The sequence below is a fragment of the Xyrauchen texanus genome, chromosome 4 (genome assembly GCF_025860055.1).
Source record: "Xyrauchen texanus isolate HMW12.3.18 chromosome 4, RBS_HiC_50CHRs, whole genome shotgun sequence".
Lineage (NCBI taxonomy): Eukaryota > Metazoa > Chordata > Actinopteri > Cypriniformes > Catostomidae > Xyrauchen > Xyrauchen texanus.
The window spans coordinates 53,248,726-53,272,766 of record NC_068279.1 but is presented as its reverse complement, the minus strand read 5'-3'; the positions used below and the strand labels follow the sequence as shown (position 1 = coordinate 53,272,766).

At 38.9% G+C, this 24,041-nt stretch overlaps 1 protein-coding gene across 1 annotated transcript in view; it reads right to left on the bottom strand.

The window, feature by feature from the left end:
- Nucleotides 1-22,638, bottom strand: part of pappaa (pregnancy-associated plasma protein A, pappalysin 1a) — a 173,823-nt gene extending 151,185 nt beyond the window's left edge. The window contains exons 1-5 of the mRNA XM_052118971.1: nucleotides 21,734-22,638; nucleotides 13,903-14,195; nucleotides 10,425-11,194; nucleotides 1,217-1,362; nucleotides 719-1,012 (exon numbers count right to left, since the gene is read on the bottom strand). Coding sequence (XP_051974931.1) covers nucleotides 719-1,012; nucleotides 1,217-1,362; nucleotides 10,425-11,194; nucleotides 13,903-14,195; nucleotides 21,734-22,121 — 1,891 coding nt within the window. The 5' untranslated portion in view covers nucleotides 22,122-22,638. The remainder of the gene's footprint in view (nucleotides 1-718; nucleotides 1,013-1,216; nucleotides 1,363-10,424; nucleotides 11,195-13,902; nucleotides 14,196-21,733) is intronic.
- Between the last annotated feature and the right edge of the window lie 1,403 nt (nucleotides 22,639-24,041).

The window sequence follows — 24,041 nt, the reverse complement described above, 5'->3', positions numbered from 1 at the left end:
GTACAAACAATACTACCCCTGATCCTCAAGGGAAACAATTTACCAATTAGAGAATTGCAGCCACAAAGTGCACCAAATGAACTCTGCAGTGACCTCCACTTCGAAAGACGTCTCTCGACACTCTCAAACTTCTGAACCATTGGTATATGTCTGAATATTTTGCAATAAAACTATAAAAATATTGTTTCTATACTTCATCAACAACTAAAGAAATACTTTCATATTTTTCCAATGTTTAGAATTCAATTATGTAATTACGGAATTAAAGTTTATGCCCAATTGAAAGACACCTTGTCTTGTACCTTTGTCTTTTTGTCCGATATTCAAATAATTATTTTGCTTCAAATCAAAGTTTGTAATGTTGTAATTGTTGGCTCACTAAGGTGCATGGACTGCAACAGCGATTTACAGTGAAGTCACTCAATTTCATAGAGTTGACAATTTGAGTGACATGAGTGATGCAACCGTTGACGCTGTGATAAATTTGACCAAATTGTAGTTTTATTTAAATGGACAGCAACATAATGTGGCATCCACAGTGGAGTTCCCACGATTTGCCTCCTGAAACAGTTGGATAATGTAGTTGGATAATATACTGTAGAGTGAACAACAATACAGAAGTCAGTCAGTGTGAAAGCAACTTTAGTCCTTTACACCAGTCCTTTGTGTGATTTCTGTTGTGTGTGAGGCTTTGTGATTGAGATTGTATGTTTCTTACCTGCATAACTCATGTAATTATTAAAAGGCGTATGGACAAAGTTGCGATTGCCACATGTTTCGTTGCCTGGCTCAGGGTCCCTGCAGTGCTTGTACTTGGGAGTTGGGTTGGTGTCGGCACACAGATCTCCAGTTTCTAGTGAGGGCTCAGTCTCTAAACATGCATCATTACAGGACTCAATCTCAGAGATCCCCCTGAACACATGGTATAGTCCCAAACTGTGACCGATCTCATGGATCATGGTATGAGTGTGACCAAATGTACCATAGAAAGAAGGATTCAGAACAATTCCACCTAAGAAAGGAAAAATACAGTGAAATTATTCTATACTTCCTAGTCAAATCCCTCTACACGTTATTTATAAATTGAATAAGTTGTGCTGGCCATAACATAGGGTGCTAAGACATTCTTAAAAAAAAAAAAAAAACAACTCATCATGAAATGACTGCAAAATCTCAAACTCAAACTCTTGACCTAGACTGCGTAATTTGTCTGTACCTAGATGTGTCAGCGCATCCTTGTCCCACGGCCAGGTAGCGACTCCAGCCAGGTCTTCGTCAGAGGAATTGGCAAAGAAGATATTCAGGTGTGTGGAGCCATCCAGCTTGAGAATCTCTTTTAGCTCCTTTATGTCCAGATAGGCCCTGAGCCAGAAACGAAGACACAAGGGGTTCCGTTTAACATCAGAAACAGAATACAAAGCTAAGGGAAGAAAACACTGACAATTCTTTGCAGCTGAATGGATGTCAAGTGTGGAGGGAGTTAAATACCTGCAAGATTTGTAATTAAAAAGGAAAGCCAGCAAAGAGCCTCATGCTTTTAACCTACTCCCATTTTCTGTCATTGGTTTTGAAATACCCTAATTACCCTAATGTGTCATCTGATTAATCGTTGTGTTTCAAACAAGGAGCTGTATTACAAAAGTAATTCAGTCAATCTGCGCATTCACGACTACATTTTTTTCAAGTCACCCCTTTGCATAATTAGATATAAGCCCTATGTGAATAAAAATCAATCAATCAATCAACCTTCCTAAGAAAAAACATAGAAAGTTAATGGGTAATTTGAACTCTGCAGTACATTTTCATGTCTTCCAAATATATATGTTTTAACATATTGAGTATAATATTAAACTCAGTTAAACTCAATTAAACAGTTAATTGAACAACAACTAGGTGAATTGTCCCTGCATGCCATCATTGAGCATGCCATATTGTTTGTGTGCATACAATTAGCACTGCGAAGCTCCAAACTTCCAATATTCCCCAAGAATATTTTAGCGATCATGGTGTGTCCCATATTTTTTATGGATATGTTTTTTACATCAGTAATGTCCTGACTATATTTTGTGATCAGTTGAATGCCACTTTTATTTTTTATTTTTTTGCATTTGGCAGACGCTTTTATCCAAAGCAACTTACAGAGCCCTTATTACAGGGACAATCCCCCCGGAGCAACCTGGAGTTAAGTGCCTTGCTCAAGGACACAATGGTGGTGGCTGTGGGGCTCGAACTAGCGTCCTTCTGATTAAAGGATTACCAGTTATGTGCTTAGACCACTACACCACCACCACTTTATGCCACCAGTGTATATATTTTCATTTCATCCAACATCAAGGCCTAATGACTTTATAAATATGAAGTTGGCTTGAATTTTCTACTCCACAAAGCTTTGAAATGATTCTCAATAAAAGAGAAAACTGTAGGCAAGCAATGTTAGTATACAGAAGCCAAAAACATGTACAAATATTGTAAAGAATGTCATGATTTCCCACAATTTGGAAATTGTGATAACGAGGAGGTTGAGGCTTTGTGGCCAGAAGGGCAACATCTCCCCTCCATGAAGGGGAGGGAGTACATCATGCCGGAGGTCTTCCTGGCCTGAATCAGGGTATTGAAAAGTGTGACAAGGAGAAGGGCATGGCCGGGCCGTGAGGATGCACGCCTGGGGTTGAATTGTCCTAAAATGCCAGGAGGGGGATAAAGATGCGCCAGAGGTGCATGTGTTTGTGTCTGTGTGTTTATGTTTGATTAAGTTGATTTATGTCATTACATTTATGTTGAATGTTCAGAGGTATGTTTGTACAACTGAAGCGAACAAATTTATATTATCCTTGCATCCTTGGATTTCACCTGCTTCCTTGGCAATAAATATGCAAATCACATTGAGATACCCTGTGTGCAGATGACCTAAAGCTCTTGCCCTACACTCATTTATTTCCCATGAGACAAATCATTAAGGAGGTAAATACATTTCCACCCATTCACTCTTCTGCTTTAATGTTTTGTGGCATAATTTTAATTTATGAGCTATATTACTGTATCACTACCAAAACCCCCTTCAGAGACTACCCTTTGGTTGCATCCATCTAAATAAAGCAAGTGTGTGAAACAGACCCAACAGGCAGCATGTTACTGTAATGCTTTTAAATGTAATATGTATGAACTCGTGGATTATGACTTCATCCATTTACACAAATACATAATTCATGACGGTTGTGACTTTGCCTGATGTGCATAAGCTGGAAGGTCATGGATGGCAACACATTGGTGTTTTTTTTATTCTTTTTTTTATTGGTGGGCCTCTTCAAGCTCATGTCTAAATTAGTTTTTTTGACACTCACTGTGACTCACCCATGAATATAACTTCCCCTCGCATCTCAGTGTGATGAGATGCTGCTCCAAAGGGATAACATGGAGGGACTTTAAGAATACCGATGAGTGGTTGCTCTTCTACAATAAAAAGAAGTTGCTACTTGTGCAAATCTAGGGTCTAAATATCCCGAAGCCTTTCAGAAGAATAGACTTTCCAACTATAGGCTCATGGCCCCTTTTGTAAGATCATGAAAAGATCACTGTTTTACACATGTAAATGTAAGTCAAATCAGCAATAGGTTTCATCCCATTCATATTACAAGGTTATTTAAGGCCCTCTCGATTCTGTCAATGTAGAAGCATTCCAGCTCACTTTAAAGGGTTAGTCCATATTTTACTTTTCTTTTTCTTAACACAAAGGGAGAAATTGTGAAATTTTATTGTGCAGTTTATGGTGACCACCTCTTCAAACTTCAAACACATGCAAAAGTATAATTCAGAAGAAAATTATTCCATGAGACTCATGATTGTTCTGAAAGCATACAGTGAAGTTTGGTGAGAAACAAACCAAATTCAAATGTATTTAGTGAAACTGTTGACCGACTATTGCCGTCCTGTTCGCATTCATGAGACTGCACTAGATCAAAAGTTCACACAGCCCCTCGCTCGTAAGAGCGGGCGTTCAAGCGAAAACTTGTTTTGTTTTTATAAAAGCAGGTCCGCCACAGCAATGCTAACACATAATACTATCACAACACAGCTGCACACAAACCAGAGAACTGAACTTAGTAAACCTGTCTGATATGTTTTTAGTCCGAGAGTAGATGCATTTCTATGCCCATCCTCATTAGTTCGAAATGGAGTACTCGATCTAACGAAGGATAGAGTAGGTGGTAATGTATGTCACCTCTTCTCCATTCTGAACTGGTGTGTGTGTGTGTGACAGACCTCCGCCAGAATAGAGTGAGACCTCAGCGAAAATAATCGGTAGGTGTAACATTCTCAAAATCAAGTAGTTTTTAACTGGCTCATGAGATGCTGGCTTCAATATACTGTTATGAGAACGATTTTGGACAATGCCAGTTCACAGCAGATGGGGTTACTCAGTGCAATGCTGAGAATAGAAACCAAGCAATCGACAGAATATCCAATTGCTCGTCATGGCTGGTGACAAAAACTCTGATTAACAAAGAAAATATACTTTTAATCGTGTGTCGTTTGCCATCAGGTTAGGACTAGTAGTGTAACGGTTCTCTCTAATATAAAAAAATTAACCATACGGTTCGCCAGCCATGGTTCGGTAAGCATTTGCTCTGCGGTTCATTTCTATGCACGGCGCGCATAGAGCCGCAGGTGAGCCCAAAACTACACTCCCTTCCGTCTTTAAGCTGACACACGGTGCTAGTTTGGACAGACATGAAACAAGATCTAAAGCGTTTGGGGTGTTCACAGTCAAAGTTATGTTGACCTTACTCCGTTGATGAAAATGTGGGATTTCCGGTTATGATTAAAATACTCGACTCGCGTCACATCCATTCTCATATTAATTTTAATAGCAAGTTTATTTTTTCAGTATATCAATATACGTTGAGTTGAGTTTGAAATGCACTTTATCTTGATGCATGTAGCATAATAATGCAGGTATTAATTTAAAATGTTGAGTTAGTAATTAGAGAAAGATTTTCTTTTTGGTTAAGGACCCTAATCACCATGGTTTTACTATAGTAATATTGTAGTAACCATGACTGTAATAACAAGGACTGCTGTCACCATTGTTTTCTTGGCAGTGACTGTTACCAACTAGAATATTTTTACTTTAAATTTGGCAGTACCCCCCCCCCCGAACATAACAAATACCGAACTATACTGAAACCATGACTCTAAAACCATGATACAAACCAAACCGTGAGCCATTACACCCCTAGTTAGGACATGGTGTGTCTGTGGCTTCCTCTGCCTCTTCAATCCCTCTTACTTTGATTTCCGATTACTCTATTCTTCAGCTACTAATCCAACTACTCATCAGACATATTTAGTAAGTTTGATTCTCTGGTTTGTGTGCAGCTATGTTGTGTTCTGTCATTTCTATCACTGTGGTGGACCTGTTTTTAGATAAACAAAATGGGTTTTTGCTTGAAAGCCCCATCTTGCATATGCATCTCATATTGCTCTGATGCAGTCTCATGAACGTGCAGAGCAGAGCAACGGTCAGTCAACAGTTTCACTAAATAATACATGCGTGCTTGGTTTGTTTCTCACCAAACCTTATTGTATGCTTTCAGAAAAATCATGAATCTCATGGAATAATACATGAAAGTTTCTGGCATCATTCGCATATTTCTGAAGTTCGAAGAGGTAGTCACAATAAACTGCTACTGTATGACATCACTGTGTACAATATTTTTTTCACATTTTCTCCTTTTGTGTTAAGAAAAAGAAAGAAAGAGGTGAAAGGGGTAACAACACAGGGGTGAGTAAACAATATCTGAATTTTCATTTTTGGGTGAACTATGCCTTTAACATCCCTCTCAAGAATCAGTCACTTCCTTACTCTCTCTTTCCCTGGTCTGGTTCTCATGAACCTTTTAGCTGCAAGCTAGCAGACCAATACATGGAAAGACATGCAGTAGGTGCCTTTCCAGAGACAGGTGCTTTTACGAGGGTGTAGCGTTTTTAACACGACGTACTAAGGGCCTATTTTACACCAGAGCACTCCATTAAGGGCAAAACCATTAACATCCGTTATGTTTAAGGGCTCCAGCACTTAAGAGTTCATGATTGTAAAGCACACAAGTCAGGACCTCCCCGAGATGACCCCTGTGACAGCACAGGAAACCCTATTAATCAATGAACCTGACACATTGAATAGCCGAGGGAAAAGCATGGATGTAGAGATGGAGACAGATGATAATGTAGTATCACCTTTCACCTGTTACTAATTTCTGGTTCAAAGCCACGACAGACATTTTTCTCATTGCACATCTACAGGATGCCCAAAAATGGCAAACATCAAAAGCCAGGGGTGAATGAATACACACAAGATGTGTTCATGCTGGATGATGGCGAGGATGTAAAAACATAGAGCATTTAATAAGAATCCAAAAGGAAGTCTGCTACCATGGCTTAAAACAAATATCCAAAAAGAATCATATAAGGAGAGGTGCTCTTCCAAATGGAGCTGCTATCAACATCAAATTAAAATTGAAAACGAGCATGGCACTCAATCTCTGATAATCAAAATTGTTTTATTAAGCAATAAAACAATAAAAAGCCAATGTGTATCGGCAGACTAGCTGCCGTCGTCAGAGCATGAGAACAAACACACACCAATATCTTATTTATGTGATACTCAATTGGCAGCAGTTTTAAAAATTTTACATTCAACCATCATGGTTGAATGTAAAATAAGTCTCATTTAGAGATTTATTTGTACTCACAGTTTTCCTGAGCAACCACTGGGTGGCGCCATGATAAATTGCCTGTTTTCTGTTTATTTTCATTATTTCTCATTTCCAAATTGAGCGATCGAGATTTTGAACAACTGCCATTTAAGCAAAAATTTCAGGCTCAACTTGTGCAGATGATGGCTTAAAGAAGTTAATGATATCAACGTATGAATCATCGTCATCTTGACTTGAAGTATAGGCACTATACAACTAATTTACTTCTGACAATTTTAACAAATGTAATACTTTTAACATCACATAGAATAAGACTAAGAATATACGGCGATATGAGTGAAAACACTGGAGACCAGAATTTTTTTTTTTTTATGGAACACTTCCACTTTCATGAAAAAGATGAATATGATGGTGTGTAAATGTAGCTGATTCTGTCTTAATTTAACTCATTTGGATTTTAGAACATTTCTGGAACAAATGGACTTTATGCAATTCCATTACGATGTCAACAGTATGAAAAACATTTTAAACCATTTTAAATTGTGAAACCGTTACGTAATGCTTTCTGTAATGCGGAACCTGAGCCTGAACAGTCAAATACACAGAATTATTTAACAGTGCCTGTCTTGAAGAGGTATTAAAACAAACACAGTCAATAATGTCTAAAGTGAACATAAACAGCAAGAATAAGAAACAGATTTGAATCAAAATGTCAGATCAGTGCATCACATTAGGACTTGCATTGCAAATGCAGCATAAGCGGTAACAGGCTCCGGTCTACAAAAATAAACCCCAGACCACACAGCCATTGTTGTGCCATGCATGTAGCACAATGTTCATCCAGAATTCCACAATTAAGGAGGAATGTTGACGAATGTTTGGGGGTGCAGCCATCAGTGCGTCTCCCTAGACGTCTCATAATCAAACCAAAATAAACAACCACTCAAGGCGCTTATCTCAATAGTCTTCTTCTGTTCTCACTCCATCCACTCTGCTCTTTCTAAGAAACATCTTTCATCCATCAGTTGTAAGATTTCCATTAGAAGTTCAGGTTTGGCCAACTGCTGATTTCTGTACTACTCTTCTTGTAAAGAGTAGGGGTGTAACCCCGGTGTCCTGGCCAAATTCCCCAATTGGCCCTTCTCAATCATGGCCTCCTAATAATCCATTAATTGGCTCTATAACTCCACTCTCTCCTCTCAACCAATAGCTGGTGTGTGGTGAGCATACTGGTGCACTATGGCTGCCGTCGCATCATCCAGGTGGATGCTGCACACTGGTGGTGGTTGAGGAGAGTCCCCTGTTCACTGTGTAATGCGCTTTGAGTGTGGTGTCGGAAAATGCGCTATATAAATGTAACATTCATAATGGACTTGCCAAAATGAAGTCATTATTAATCAAACAACACCAAAAACAAGAAAATAAGAAAACCATTTCCTGCTCTTGGATGGGTCTCATGTATTAGGTCCTATATCTAATTATAATACAGTGATGATTACATCATTCATTTAAGTAGCTTTATGTTACATCCATCCATCGTCAACCGCTTATCCTGTGTACAGGGTCGCGGGGGGCTGGAGCCTATCCCAGCTAACATTGGGCGAAAGGCGGGGGACACCCTGGACAGGTCGCCAGTGCTTTATGTTACATTTAATTAATATTTTATTTGTATCTTTCTGAATGTCTATTTCATATATAATACTTGACAGAGCTGTTAATGATATTTGTTATAACTGTTTCCTTTTCTTGAATTGGAGTGTTGGTGGTGTAGTGGTCTAATGCACATAACTGATAAACTGGTAATCAGAAGGTTGGTGGTTCGATCCCCACAGCCACCACCATTGTGTCCTTGAGCAAGGCACGTTGCTCCAGGGGGACTGTCCCTGTAATAAGTGCACTGTAAGTTGCTTTGGATAAAAGCGTCTGCCAAATGCATAAATGTAAATGAATTAATACTTGAGAATTGTGAAATTGCATTGTTATTGGTACAGAATACTGAAATTTGATATCATGAAAACCCTACTACTGACCCTATACGTGCTATTTTCTCACAATATCAACGCGGTACTGTATTCATTCTCAAAAAGGCGTGCAGAAATAGCATACAACATGTGCCTAAAATTTGAAAGAAGATGAAAAAGCTGGTATTATTTGAGTTTTCAGTACTTTTGAGTTGACTTAGAGCTGGATGAAAGAGTCTAACCCGATGTCTCCTGTTAGCTGGATTCCTAAACAAGCAAAGTGGTAATAGGCTCTGGGTCTACAAAAATAAACCCTAGACCACACAGCCATTGTTGTGCCATGCATGTAGCACAATGTTCATCCAGAATTCCACAATTAAGAAGGAATGTTGACGAATGTTTGGGGGTGCAGCCATCAGTGCTTCTCCCTAGATGTCGCATAATCAAACCAAAATAAACAACCACTCAAGGCGCTTATCTCAATAGTCTTCTTCTGTTCTCACTCCATCCACTCTCATCTTTCTAAGAAACATCTTTCATCCATCAGTTGTAATATTTCCATTGGAAGTTCAGGTTTGGCCAACTACTGATTTCAGTGTCCAGGGATAAATAGTCTCTTGATGATTGCGATGGGATAATATTTTGAAAAAAACACCTGCTTGTTTGTCATGACTGATGTCACCTCATAGCTCGCACACAGAGCCATTTGAAGAACTTTAAGAATACCATTTGAGGTGATTCTATGGCCTGGAAAGTGTTCAAAGTGGCTAATAGAAAACATGTCTTTTCCCTTGAAAGGGAAACTCAATTAAGGCATGCAGAAGAAATTAGAGGACATTACTGGAATACTGGGATGATTCATGCGGATCAAAACAAAGACAAAAAAGTTGGATTATCAATTGATTCACTACTTTCTCTGAATGCGGATAATCTCAGCATGGAATGTTTAAAGTTTCCCCATGAGCATGCATGCACTTCTGTAAACAAAGGTTTATGACTACATTCGAAAACAAAATTGTTGCTTGGACACCATTCTAAACAAAAACTACATAAGCCTCCTTGAAATGGTCAAAAATTATATTTCAGTTCTTTGGAGTTTTGTATTCCACCCAACTAAGCTAAAGGCACCAAAAATACTTTGTAAGGACAATAAATCCTCCATAAAAAAATATCATATCTTAAGTAGATTTAAAGTAAATTCTATGTGTCCTTGGGCTATACCTATTGTTGCAAAACAAGTGACCGCTGCTACCTTTCTGAACAAAAGTTAAACCAGATGGCATCCATTTAGCTGGAATTGTAAACATGTTGTGATTTCTCTCCAGTGGCCTCAGGTACTCAGACTTAGAAATCCAATTTCCTTTACAGTAGATACTTTTTATTATTATTTTAGTTAAATACTGACATTCAATACATTGTGCAGCACTTCTTTCTGGAGTGATACAAAGCCCTTCTTAAAAATAGCTCTCGAGTTGATCCTGAAGTGCTAGTGAATAACATCCCAATGCAATAATCAAGGGGTTCTGAGAGACTCGACAATGAACTGTAAATGCCTTTACAGACTACCAAGAGAGCCACTCCAACTATTGCTACATGCTCTACAATCACTTTAAAGACTTAAAACTAGTACACACAAAAGTAGTGATACTACTGTTCAGAACTGCCTTGAAAGCTTGGTGACAACAAATTTCCTGTGTATCCCTTCCTCTCTCCAAGTAAATAACAGAATGAAGAAGCTGACAGTTCTTACCTTAAATGAGAAGCTGGATTGAAGCATGTCTTGGTCACATCGGTGATGCTGGGGTTGCAACAGTCGCCACTATCATAACCGTAGTTCTCGCAGTTGCACTCTGGTTCACAGATATTATTGCCTTGTTTATGCTCAGGACATCGGGTCCTAGGCTTGCAGTAACCAGCATCAAAGCCAGTCAGGGTGTGGTTACACTCAGGGTCACAATCCTCATCGCCCACCTTGCTGATGTCACAGTTGGCGAGCACAAGACGGTTATACAGAGAGGAATTGCTCACGTTGTGCATGGTCAACTCCCAGGTGATGTTGTATATGCTAAAGGCTTCATTCAGATGCTGATGTTGAAGGTGAATCTGCTGATCTGTCACTGTTGGTTTGCGCTTAAAGTCATCAAATACATTCACAACGCGGTAACGCACAGTTTTGGGTCGCCGGAAGCTCCAGAAGTGATTGTAGTTGCGCACTACTTCCGTATTGTCGCAAACTGTCTGTCCACACGCTGGGGGCTCCAAGGTGGTGTCCAAAGAATCTAGTCCGGCTCTAGGACCCTCATCCGGTATTGGGAAACTGCCATCCTTCACTGCTAGCCATTTACGTGCCGGATGCTCAAAGGTCTCACGGATCACCAGATCAACCATGTCTTCATGGTCCTTGTGTCCATGCATGTCCCTCATGATCTGTCGCTGAGAGAGAGCCTGTCGCCACAGACCAACACGCTCCACGGAGCCTCTGTAGTTATGATTCAAGGCATTTCCTCCCACCATCAGCACCTTGAGATAAAGATGATATATTTATCCATTAACCTGAATTAGCATATTATGTAAGATCTGGCAGAGCATTTTACTCTATGGGCAAATTCATTAAATAATAATAAATAAAATCTAACCCACTGTATATTAGGTAACTTTAACTACAATATACTGGCATTAAAAAAATAAGCAAATGATACAATGTACTTATTGGGTACATACGTGTTTTTACCCTAAAATCGGACCCTTACCATAGCCCTACTCGTACCCAGGGGTTAAACTGAGATTTTGGAGGGGGAATTTTATTTAATATATTTTTTTTTTAAATCACGACAAATATTATGATCAGCATGACAGGGTGAAAAAGCACATGATTTTCTGGAATTTCTTTGTAATTGGTATGTTATTTTGGTTTAATGACATGTTAAAAGTAAAAACACAATTAGTCATGCCCCCTAACCATTCTGTACATAAATTCCCTAATTTGGAACTTTCCAAGCAATAAAGAACCACCTTCATGCAGGCCCGTCACTAAGGGCGGACATTACCCACCCCCCTTCGCTTAAACATGCTAGTATTTGAAACCAGTAAACAGCACATAGCAACAGGATTGAAGGAACACTTATCTCCTCAAAGGTAACTTAAAATAACACATTGTCATTTAACATAAAACTGTATATTCAACATTAAACGTAAAATAAAACAGAATCATAACCCCAAATTACATGCAAATGGTAATTAATAGCATCCACAAATAGTCCCCAAACCAAGACCTACCTCATTAATTATTGAAATACAACAGCCAGCGGCTAGTCTCCAGGCATAATCAACAACGGCAGTCGTAACCGTACATAACACGTGATTCCTGTGCATGCTGCAGTCTCAAAATCTATTTTTGGCGGCACTGTAATTCTGAGAGTAGTAGTAGCAGCATGGGTATAAGAAAGATGTTTATCATCAGTTTCAACCAATATCAACAGAGTGTGATTCAGAGTGGAGAGTGAGGCAGTAGGAGGAGGGAATGGGCCTAACAAGAGGCAGGCATCGACATCGTCATTAACAGAGCAGCAGGTGATCAGGCAAGCTATTGCAAATACTAACAATAGTGGTGTTGTAATTGGTGTGGTTTTTATTAGTGTTCCATGGTTTTGATTCTTTCATTATTCTTTTCATTATGTTGTTGCAATTGAAGAGCTTTTGATGTGGAGATGCATGTTTGCCATGTGTATAGGCTTATATGGCCACGTACTCACTGCAGCTAAATGCATTTGTCAGTTCACATTTTAGTGCTTAATTCTGTTCTGTACACACAGTTAGATAAAATACTGGAGTGACAACTGCATTTTCACAAATTCTACGCAGTGTGTACTTGAGTGTGAGTACGTGTGTGTGTGTGTGTGTGTGTGTGTGTGTGTGTGTGTGTGTGTGTGTGTGTGTGATGTGTCCGTCTTCTCCTCATTTAAATCACACAAATATAGATATGTGTCTTCATTCATTCACATATTCCAGTCTCTCTCTCATCAGAAGTTTCTCTCATCATCCCTGCGGTCTTGGAGTAACCCACATTACAGTCCAGAGAGAGTGTGCCCTGTTTAACAACAGCGGCTTAGATGAGCACAAACACGGCGATTCTGTCGATGGCAGCAAACTAATACATAATACATCTGTGGTGGATCATCTCTATCCTCAAAAATAGCAAGCACAAAACTGGTTGAGCTGGTGGCATTTAAGTTTCTTGTTCACAGGCACGAGATGCTTCAGCATGCTATCACTTGTCAATCATCGCAATTGTGGGAGTCTTTTGGGGCCTTTCTCAGCAAATATTGATTTAATTGACAGCCCTGTTAATTTGTATTGATGTTTTTTGTACTAAATTAGGCTACAAGAGAGTGCAACTAGTGGACTCATACATTTGCACCCCTCTGTATTTGCTAGAGAAAATAATTATTCAACCAAAAAGATGGGGGTTAATTGTCACACTTTTTACTCCATTGAACATTTACACGGTTATTTTGTGACAGCTTGCCTTAACGCAACCTGCCAATAAACAAGAGGCATAGATTTCATGTAACCCTATTGCTATATTCCCCTGTCCCCCCAAAATGATCACACAGAAGTTGCCATATTGTTTCAGACAGTTCCAGTACCCAAGGATCAGCCACATTATGCCAACTCACTGACATGAGGCATCTGCCATCAGACATTTTTGCATCAGCACAAGAATGTTTACCTCCCCTTGTGGCATGACCTGAGCGTGGGAGACCCCGGTTCAGAACCCGCACTGAAACCAAGTTACTGTGTTAACTGTGCATAATCAGTGACAAGCAGATTCAGAGGTTGCATTTTTTCCCCTAACATGACATTTTTACTCAACTGGTGGTTAGATTTATGCTTGGAGTTTGGGTATGGTTTATAAAACATGCATTCCTCTTCGCTACATTACATCATGTCCAGCTGAAAACATGGAGCTAACACGTGCCCATATGCTCAACAACACTTAAGTATATAAATTAGTGCAAGCAAGCAGCTGTCTAGATCACTTTATGTCAACCCAGCCGCGGTACCAGCAAATGCAAAATCTTGTGAAATTTTCACAGATCAACACGCATGTATCCAGCAAGTAAATTGACACCATGCTGGACCTAATAATCTATACTTGTGCATCTCCAAAACCGTGTCAGACATACTTTGTAAAAAGTAAAGAATTAGGCAGAAAATATTAAACTTACCTTACACTTTTTAGTAAGGGGGCTGAAGACATCACCTGACTGTTCTCTGCTAACAGCCGTCTGAGCACCATTGACATAAAGTTTCATATAGAGGCCATTGTAAGTCACAGCCACATGGGCCCAGTGGCCAGGTAAGTAGTGAGCATTCGATTGAATGGAGGTAACTTTGTGCGCTCGATCTGTCTTTAAGGAGAAGAAGAAACGTGGGTCACGGTTTCCCTGTTCACTCACGGCTTTAATTCCCAACAGCCATCCTCGATCGCTGGAAGCGTAGAAGCATTTGTCGAATAGACCTGCAGTCAGAAATGTAGAACACATACATAAGGAGGGAGATATTATTTCTCAATGAACAAACACAAGTTCCTTAAGATTTTGCATTGATTTCTGATTTGTTTGTTTAGTTACTGCATTTTCACTATTTTGATGGGCTTGTTGCAACCTGGTCTCATAGAATCACATTACCATACCTACATTATAGCAAAACAAGATTTACATGGCTCGTTGTGCTGTATGTATTGTGTCAGTTTCCTGTTGAAATAAACACTTAAGGTGCTACAAAATGTATTCATTTTTACACACTTCCATACAATTCACAAGTAAAATCTGATCATCAGTTCATAAACACTTTTCTTTCTGTTCCTTATACAATGCTGTCTTATGACATTGAAATACTTTTCCTGTAACACACTATCAGTATGGTTTAGGTTCAAGGTTTAGTATAGGAATATACTATTTTTTATTTTTTTTAATTTATTTATTTAAAGGTGCACTCAGTAATTTTTTCCATATTAAAAAGGTTTTAATCATAAATAAATAAATTGTAATTTTGAAACATGCTTATAAAATCATGACCACTCCCTTGAGATGAGGACTCTAGAAAAGCTGTTTTATTCTACATGGGGCAGGGGTGCCCTCATAGGGGCCATTTTAGAATCACATAACCTGTTGAATACTACTCTCTTAATCTCAGTAACCATCTAATCATGGCTGATTGTGAATAGTACATTTCTACAATGGCATCTGTAACTAAAAACTATTGATTTTGAATGAAGCTGCATCCACACCACTAGGTGTCACTGTAAGTCCAAGATGTCACAAACAAAAAGTTGCTAAGTGCACCTTTAAAACTCAATAGATCATAAACCTAAAAAACTCATATGTTTAGAAGAACATTTAACCAGGGGGCTGGGTAGCTCAGCAAGTATTGACGCTGACTACCACCACTGGAGTAGCGAGTTCGAATCCAGGGTGCTGAGTGACTCCAGCCAGGTCTCCTAAGCAACCAAATTTCCATCCAAGGGTTTTTTAGTGACAAAAAGTGTAGCGCATCAAAAAGTTTACCGATATAGCTGATGGAAACGCAAATTATCACTAAAATTTCACAAGTGTCGACATAATATTTTTCCGTTCAACTCAACTCAAGGCAACTGAGATTCGTCTTCCACCAGCCAGATTGAGGCGAGTCACTATGCCAACGCATTGGGAATTGGGCATACCAAATTGGGGAGAAAAGGGGAGAAAAAAAAGTATACATATATGTATATATAAATATATATACACAATACTAGGAGAAAAGCATTTTGAAAAAATGTCGGCAAAATTCCCTGTATTAAATTAAATAAATTACCAAATGAATAAAGCCAAAAAAAATTTAATAAAAATTACCAAACTAAAAAATTATATTGTTTGGCCTATATAATTGCCTTTTATTTACACAAACTTAAATTAGCCTTACCCTGTTCTATAGATGAAAAAAGTCGACTGAATGACATTCATAGAATGTTCTACCTTTTTACAAGACTATAAACTATCAGAACTATTTTTCCAATGTGGAGTTCACTTTCAGAAAAAGAGCTTTTGAACATTTTAAAACTTTTAAATATTTAAAATCTTACACTCTTTACCTCAGATCCAATTTTCTGCTTCAGAAAATGTAAATTGCTTTAATGATGCTAAAATTAATATTAGATGACAATCAAGTTCAGATGGTGGTTAAAAGTTGCTGGAGAAATATGCTGGACATAATGCAGTTGTGATATGATGCTTTAGATTAGATGATTGTTCAAAATAGACTATTGAATATCAGGAATGTATCATATGTAAACCCTGTCATTACCGCATCATTTTTTGTTTAATAGCTGTGCACACAGCAAATACACATCGATTGATGGTCCTTATACTAAGACTGAAAGTCTGAAAGCAACCTGCAATAGGCGCAACATCAGGATCAATATTACAGTCCTATCATAAAGGCAACTGCTCTCTTTTGATTGCAATTCCTCCTCTTCTGATTGCTTTTATTTGTGAAATTAAAATGACAGTAAGCTGTCTCATTTCAATGAATTGTCGCAAAAGGTACTCTCCCCATTTTACAAAGACTTCGGTCTAAAAATTAGGGACATCTGGGAGGTGAAAGGTAAACAATAAGGGATAAGCACACATTTCTGTATGGAAATGGCTTAAGGGCAGATTTATTTTACGATAAAATAAACCAAAACTAGTGCAACAAAGTGTTTTTTTAAACATGGCGTCACCACGCACACCATTTTTATCGATAAAAGGACATTTGAATGGAAACAGGCAGAAGACGGCAAATTACACAAAAAAAATATATTTTCTGTATTTTCACTTTGTCGATAACAAAACTCGGTTAATGGTATGGTTCATTGTGCTACATTAGCTCAAATAGCAAAAAAAAAAGAAGTTATTTTTTGTTCTCAAGTTGACTGACAGGCAATGTCTGTATGAAAAAAACATTGGCTCTTTTACCTATAAAGCGGGACTTTCATTTCATTGGCCGTTCCAATTTCTTCCATTAATTTTATATCAGTGGTCCGTCTCTGCTAAACTGTCTCTGACAATACCTGCCAGGCCACACCCCAGCAATAAATACATTGTTGTTGTATATCGAAGTGTTCTTCAGCTACACAAAAATATAAATGGTGATAAAATTGTTCAATGAAAAGTGTGTCATGAATAATAATAATAATAACTAGATTTGTGAGTGGTGTTTGCCCATGCAGAACTGCTCCTAAGAGCCCAACCCTGAGACTCGATATACCCTAAAACTCAACATGAGGTTCTGGTCTCTAGATATGGGTCAGGTCCCTGCATTTATGTATTTCTATGGAATATTTACCCGTTTTATAATCCGCTATAGGCAAACTTTGTATGTTTGATTTCTTAGAAAATCTCCTCAACAAGCCACATGATTTAAGATATCATCCATGTCCCGAACCACTTGTGCTACGGATGAGTTACATGCCAAAGTTAAATACGTACTGTATGAGCAATAGTTATAGCAAGCATCACTACATAGTTATGTTACAGGTATCATATGAAAAGACTCTATATTTCACCTCCAATGTGCCCAGAAATACCACTCTGCTCCAAGCGTGCCACGTTACTGGCAGCCAAACACTATTTTCCTGTTTCTCTTGGACAGTGTGTGTCAAGTTCAGCTTTATAATGTGTTTTTACTTATGAGTGAATCTCTGGCATTCCCTTTACTGACTCTCAAATCCTTTGCTGAATTTTATGTCCAATGATCGAGTAATCTACAAGGATCATTTTTTGGTTTACATTTTTTTTTAGATCTAGAGAAGATCTACTCCCGGTCGCACATTGCAATATACCATAAGAACATTTGTGTTTTTCTGTGTTCTTATAACTCTCATCCATCAAAGCCATTGGAAGACATTTTTTCTGACATTCGGCATCTTCCTACAGTAGATATCTGAAAGCTGAGCAGGATTTGGAGCGAGTGAGAATGTCGTCTCTGGGTCAACATTAAACAGTCCTGCTCTTGTGGAGTCTGTGGGGCCGTACTAGGGGTCAGCACTGTTAAACATTACAGGCTTACCATGACACCAGCAGAAAAGTCTGCCATCTGTCAGAATACACACTGAAACTAAAAGGTGTGCTAAAATGCCTGAAGGGTCTATTGTGTAAACACCTGTCAGAAATCTGCCACGCTCAATTTATCTAACACATTACAGTTTTCCAGAGAAACCTTCCTTGCACTTGCCATTTGTCTTGCCTTAGGAAAACAAATTCGATAAATGATCGAGAAAAACAGCCCTTCGGAGACGCTGATGAAAAGCAGAGGTTGGAACAACAGAGTCGGGGCATTTTGACCATGTACTCTCATTTGGCAAAAGAACTGAAGAGAAGAGGAAATTTCGCCACAGCATGAATATAAAGTCTGCAGTCATTTCTCTTTTATGGTGGCCTTTAAGGCCTGATGAAACTATGGACATTTTCAATGATACTGAACATTATTTCAAATCTAGGACAGATAAAAGTAAAACAAAATCACATTTTCTCACAATGTATCTCAAATAAGATCTGCCAGTTCAGTCGTTTCATATCTCACCACTATGGAAGATGTCATTTAAGCACTTTTTACTTGTTCTCACAACAGTCAAACATCCTATACGGTCTCTTTGACCAGATGGAAAGTGTTAATCATTTGATCAACATCAACATAAGGTTTTGTTGAAATCACAAGACAAAGTGATTTTTCCTGGACTGTTTCCAAAGCTACAAGTCAACAACCTAAGATGTACGTTATTGATGTACCAACCAGACATCAAATCTGTTGTGTAGTGACGTCACTCCTGGCTTTCTTTTCAACTGCAAAACCATTCATTTTAATCATATTTATAGTCTATAGAATAGATCTCCAAATCTGTCTCGCATGCTGCAGAAATGGACTCAGCGCTGTTCAGGGTGCTGAATTTACTGGCATTGGTAGGACAATTATAGGCTCCTTGGAATGCTGAAACATTGTTTTGTTTTGTTTTTCTTTCCTCAAATGCTCTATACTCACATGTTGCATTATGGAATGAATACATGACGCACTCAAATAAAAACATCAATCTCGTCATTAAGGCTAATGCTGTGCAAAAACAACAACAAGTATGACAAACAACTAGAAAATAAGCGCTGGCCTCCATCCAAACAACAGGATGTTAAACTGCCTTATGTCTTCATTCTTAGAGGCATGAATTATATTTAAAAGATTAAGCATGACCACATCTGCCCGAATGCAATTCAATCACTTTTTCTGTCTGCTTTTTGTTTTGTTTTTGTTTTTTGGAAAATCCTAACACAGCAGGTGCAGTCACATTGGAAACTATAGATGAAATGCACAGCTGAAGACTGATACTTTTAGATAGAGGGTAGGGGGCTGTTTAAAATACAAATATCTTGAGGCAAAGTTTTTAAAGATGTCTTAAAAAATCTTGCAAATGTTGAAATTTTAAAGAAAGCTGCAACCTGGTCTCACAGAATGAACGTTACTCTATAAATGGTTGCAATCTGACTTGCACGTGACGTTATAGTTTCCTGGTGAAATGAACACTAGGGGGTGCTACAACAACTGTGTGCTTTAATCATTTCCACACAAATCACGAGTACAATTGCTATTTTTCACTCCATTACTCACCCCCCGCAATGTTATGATATCAAAACACTTTTACTTTAATGCATGATTTGAAAAACGAAACATTTTAACACTTGTATTACAAACCCACCTACATATACACACTTATTCCTGTGTTATCAGCTTGCTTGGTAGTTCACCTGATAGAGCGCTGTATTTTGGGCTCGATAGCCACAGTTTGCATTCAGCCAAAGATGCACAATAGTGAAAGTGGTGTAAAAGCAACATAAAATGGCATAGTTGCTTCAGTAAATCTTTTTTATTTCGAATTTGCATTTTAAAACACTATCGGTTAGGGTTAGTGTAGGGCAAGGATGTCTGGTTTGACACTATTGGTTAAGTTTATGGTAAAATGTTAGGCTAAGGAGGTACGTTTTACTTATTAAAACCTCCATCTGAAATTCACTTTAAAACCTTGTCTGATTACAACAACCCAATCCCATGAAAAGTCGTAAATCGATTACCAGTTGGCTATTTCTTATGGTCTCGTACAATGTTTGCATTGCTCATACGACTTCATCACGTGCACGTTCCCGAATGCACAAGTTCCGCGCACGAGGCGTTAAGGACATTCTTATTAATATTAAGCCCTTACCCAAACCACTTATCTAAACTTCACCGATCAGTAGAGTGTGTAAACATGATAGGAATCTGTTGTGTGTGACAGAAGCAAGTAATTGTCGCAAATTAGATGGAAACGATCCATTGGCTGTAGTGAAAGTCGTAGGAATTCAAACGAGTGCAGTCGCACGATATCATACGAATTTGCCAAATTTAGAAAAGTCGTACGAATCCTGACAATATCACCATGAGATTGTGTTGGATTACAACCTCATTTTGCTCCATTTTGCAACCCTCCCCTAGACATTGCCCTTAAAATCTGCAGTTTAGCAAAAACGTTGCAATGGTCAAGTAAATTTCATGAGACCAGGCTGGAAATGTCCTACATTTAACACATCCATATCTTAGGTGAGTCATACATTGTTAAAACCTACAAATGAACATATTAGATCCATAAAATACACACATACACACACACACGATATCAGAGATATAATCTGTGGCTATACTGTATAGAGTTCAGACATTTTCATGCGTGCATTTGTGAGAGATTTTGATTCCATTTTTAATTCCGTATACAATTGGACCCAAAATTCTAGTGAAAGTTAAACAAGTTTGATTGATATTGGGGGTGGGGGTTAATATTTTTTATCTCCAAATTGCTGAAGTCAGGCATTTAGTCCAATGCAAACCCACTGCAAACAGTTGATGTCATCTCTATGTGATGGGATGGGATTCTGGAGGGGAGCGCACTGGCATCAGATGCCCACTGACGCATCAGTTGTAGAATCTCAGTCTGATCTGTCAATTCGTGCGTGACTGCGAAGAAAAACACACTTCTCAAAGCCAGAGTTCTTTTCCGCTTTTGACTTTAATAACGATACAGAGACAGTGTCTATTTGTGTCGCTTACGCTCTCTGTTGGCAGAAAGTGGAATCGAAAGCGATAGTGTAATTCTTACTTGGGTAACGTGTGGGTACAGAACAGCGTGAACTACGCGGTTTGCAAACTCGAATCGTGCTTTCTGTTGTCTGCGGGTGTTGAATAAGACTGTAAATGCAATGCGCACGATATGGTCACGCATGCAGTAGATGCGCAACCGAGCAAACACTTCAGACATCTGCAAATCTGAGAGCAGCTTCACTTTTCTCTGTGTTTTCCCCTCAAGAATGGATGGAGAGGGGGTAGGTGGGGGATTTGGGGTCTTTCGGGGATTTAATGGTCGCATGTTGTTTAAAAGGGAGGCGGGTTCATCAGGCTCTCCAGACGCGCAAAGACACGGGGAGGGAAAACCCTGGAAAACTCAAAGTCCCTCTCTCTCAGAACCAGCAAATATGAGCTCTCGGTGCATTTACATCAGTCTGACCAAGCGTCTTTACAGTACTGATAATGTATTAGTATCTAAAAGAAAGGAGATATCAGAGATAATCCTGGGAGATTATCAGATATTGGTGCACGAGACCCTTGCAGTTTTGCTGTAGCCTATTATTTCCCTGTGTTCATTATGAGAATTCATGAATTGATATATATATATAACAGGATTGTTTTTTATATGTTGCAGATGTATTATATTGTCCCCTTTGCATTGATAACTGTATATTAACTGAATATTGTCTAAAGCAAATAGCACAAATGCGCCAATGTATGCCAACATTAAGTTTATGTGTGGAAATATTAATTATTGGTTGAAATTACGCACTATCGTCATGCTGTCAGATCCACCTGGTTATGCAGTATGTGCATGCATTATGAAGCATTATTAACATGCATAACTCTTTCACAAACATTCATTAATTTACTTTAGACAGACAGATTTACGCATACCAGCTATGACAGTGGGAGAGCGCTGGCCACCCTCTGGTTTGACCCACATCTGGAGAGTGAAATTGCCTTTCGGTATCTCCACACCAGGCTTGAGTCTTAGCTGATCCCTTCTGCCCGTGAAATAAACGGCTTTACCCCGGGAGGAGTTCGCATCCTCCGCTGGAGAGGAGCGGCGGCGCTGCCGGGGGAGCCGGCGGTCTAGCGTGGGCAGGGAGCGCTTGCCCCTGGGCAGTCGGGTGGCACAAGCCCCCGGGAAGACGGCTTTGGCTTCTCTGATCTTCACCAGCTCGCGCTTGGATCGGGTCTTCCTCAGGACCGTCCCGCAGTCTGATCCCACGCACATGATGAGTAGGACGGCCAAACACGGAAGAAAAGTCCAAACTTTCATTTTATTCAACTCAAGAGATAAGATGATGATGGCTATGTTATGTCCCAGTGAAATGCGCACGGACGCGCTCTGCCTCTCCACAAGTCCCTCCACTTGTTGTTTAGTCTTTTCTTTTTCTTTCACAATCGTTTCTCAAAAACGAACGTCCCAGATAAACAAAACCATGAAGCTTTTGCTGTTATTTCTTTCTATAAGAGCCGGGGGTTTTTGCCCCTTCTGGAAGTAAAACTGAGTCTTGTGCTGAAATTGAGATTTGATTCATTGATGAAACGCGCAAATCAATCAGTAACCACTCAATAATAGTCTTCATCAACATGCAGCACTCACTTCTGTCTTTTTTTACTCGCAAAACACTGTTTGGAAACAATTTATGAATGCGTCCACAAACGACGAGCTGTCATATCCGAGGATAAAGCTGTTAAAGTTGTCATGTCATTAGAAGTTGAGGCGGATGAGATGTTTTGCAGGAGGTTTGGGGGTGTCCAAAGCATCGCGAATTCTCATGGATGTTCTGTGCGCTCTGGAGTAGATCCTTCAGTGCTTTGAGTGTGAGAATGTTCCTCAGCTGGCAGCAGAATAGCCCATGTTTCAGTCGTACAAGAGTTTTTCTCCTGTCGGTCCTCCTCTTGCGCTGTGCTGAAGTCACAGGTAAAGCACTAACGGCACGAACATTTCCACACATGCTCCTTCAAGTGTTGGGTAGTGCACAGAAGTGGAAAGAGGTGTGTGTGTGTGTGTGTGTGTGTGTGTGTGTGTGTGTGTGTGTGTGTGTGTGTGTGTGTGTGTGTGTGTGTGTGTGGGCGGGTTTGGGTGGTTTACGATTCCTTTTTTTTTTTTTAGGTTACAAACTGGTAATTACAAGGATACTATGCTATAAATGTGGTTTGTGAGGACATTTCTGGTGTTCCCATAATTCAAATCGCTTAAAAAAACATACTAAAAGATAATTTTTTTTGGAAAATGTAAAAATGCAAGTTTTTTTGTGAGGGTTAGTTTTAGGTGTAGGGGATAGAATCTGCAGTTGTACATTATAAAAATCATTATGTCTATTGAGAGTCCTCACAAGGATAGCCGCACCAACTTGGTGTGTGTGTGTGTGTGTGTGTGTGTGTGTGTGTGTGTGTGTGTGTGTGTGTGTGAGTGTGTGAGTGAGTGAGTGAGTGTCCCTCTAGTGGCTACAATTCAAACCATTTAATTCATTTAAAAGTTTTCACACTCCAAAAGCGCTTTGTAGCACTGGATCAGTTGTTGTACAATCTATACAAAAAATTCTGTAAAGCTGAATAAATTTTTTTTATTCAAAACCAGCATCATCCAGTCACTGTCAACTGTGTTAAAATAAAAGGTATTATTATAAATTCTGAATCTATGTACTGATTATCATTGTTCCTTGTCTGCCAAACATGATGAGTGATCTAAACATCATCTGCAGCCTGAAAATGAACTTATGACGAATTTTAGGATTGAATGCACTTAGCTGCACAGGAAAGCTATATGATGCACCCTTGCTCATTTAGTGAGTGACTTAACCTCCAGTGTGCTGTCTGCCTGCACTGGTCTCAGAAAAGTTCGAAATGCACCTTATTTTCATCCGATCTCCATATACAGCCTCTGAAATCAAAATGTTTCGGCTTTAGAATGAACCCATTGATTCTCAATGTGAAAATGCACAGTATAGGACTGCATTTACTAATATTAATGAATATTAACCATATATAACAAAATCTAAATAAAAATATGTTAGTTATTTTGAATAACTTACTGTGAACAATATTCAGAGATCCTGTATATATAATATACAGTATTTAACAATACAATATATAAATACAGTATTTAAATTAATTTAAATTATGCATTGTGTATAGTGAAGCCAAAATACAATGTCCACACATGTAGATGACACGTTGCACAAGGTTACAC